General features: G+C 69.8%; 1 protein-coding gene across 1 annotated transcript; it reads left to right on the top strand.

Annotated features, from left to right (window-relative positions):
* EMIHUDRAFT_471816 (hypothetical protein) lies at window positions 1-934 on the top strand (the record flags this gene model as incomplete). The annotated part of the gene is made up of 3 exons (XM_005793001.1): window positions 1-125; window positions 203-441; window positions 571-934. Coding segments are annotated over 3 exons (561 nt in total), but the record flags the coding sequence as incomplete, so codon positions are not given.
* Between the last annotated feature and the right edge of the window lie 176 nt (window positions 935-1,110).

Below are 1,110 nucleotides of genomic sequence, written 5' to 3'. Positions count from 1 at the left end.
TGTGCTGCTCCCTCTCGCGGTCCTGCTGCCCGTCCTCGAGCCCGCGCTCGCCCTCTCTGCCGGCGAGCCTCTCCCGGTCCTCGCCACCGCCCTCTCCGCTTGCTACGTCACCGTGCTCGTCGCCGGCGCGCGGCTTCGCGCCGCGCGGACGGTATGACACGTCCAGGACACGCCCAGGACACGCCCACGGCACGTCCACTAGGCGCGTTGCTCGTGCCGCGCGTGCGCTCCTTCCAGCGCGTGCGCGTGCGGTTGCGTGGCGCCGACTCGTTCCCGAATGCTTTCTATTGCGCCCCCGTCGCGGCGGCCATCGCAGCGCGCTGCGAGGCCGCCGTCGCCGCGGTGCGCACCTATTCTCGGCGGGCAGCCGCGGCGCCCGTCCTCCTCAAGTTTGGCGCCGAGTGCTCCATCTGCATGGGGCCCATCGAGCCGGGGCGGAGGGTGCGCGCGCGCGAGTGAGAGAGACGCCCGCCAACCGCCATCTCTTCCGCGAGGGATCCCTCCTTGCTCTCGCCCCGCCCCCGACGCCGCACCCATCCAGCCCGCGAGCCCCCAACCCCCGTGATGCAGGCGCGCGAGCTGCACGCTTGCGGCCACTCTTTCCACGAGGAGTGCATACTGCCCTGGCTGCTCATGTCGGCCACGCCGCGCTGCCCAAACTGCAGAGAGGTGGCCGACCTCGACGGCTTCGAGGAGGCCCTTGCCGCGGCCGGCGCGCCGCCGGTGGCGCGCCGCCCAGTACGTCCCCAGCCGGTGCGGCCATATGAGGTTGGGGAAACGGAGCAGTGGGAGGCGCCCGTCTAATGCTTCAGTATCTCTTGTTTGTTCGCAGTTCCGAGTTCGGACATCGGAGGCCCCGGGCCTCGCGGCCCCGCGCGGCGACCGCGTTAGCTCGGCCCGGTCGAAACGTTGCTAAAAACTGTACTTTTTGTGAGATAAACTACACTACACCGGGCGGAGGCGTTTCGACGCTCGCAGCCCAGCACGAGCAACTCAGCGCCCTCAACAGGCGGCAGTCCCACTCGCAGCGGGACGGCTCCTCGCCCATCCCCGCTCCTCCGCACGCCACAAAATCAAAGATGTCGGTGTGAGGCAAAGGCAGCCCGCTCT

This window comes from Emiliania huxleyi, assembly GCF_000372725.1.
Source record: "Emiliania huxleyi CCMP1516 unplaced genomic scaffold EMIHUscaffold_10331, whole genome shotgun sequence".
Lineage (NCBI taxonomy): Eukaryota > Haptophyta > Isochrysidales > Noelaerhabdaceae > Emiliania > Emiliania huxleyi.
The sequence above is the reverse complement of the archived record's forward strand: the minus strand, read 5'-3'. Positions and strand labels throughout refer to the sequence as shown.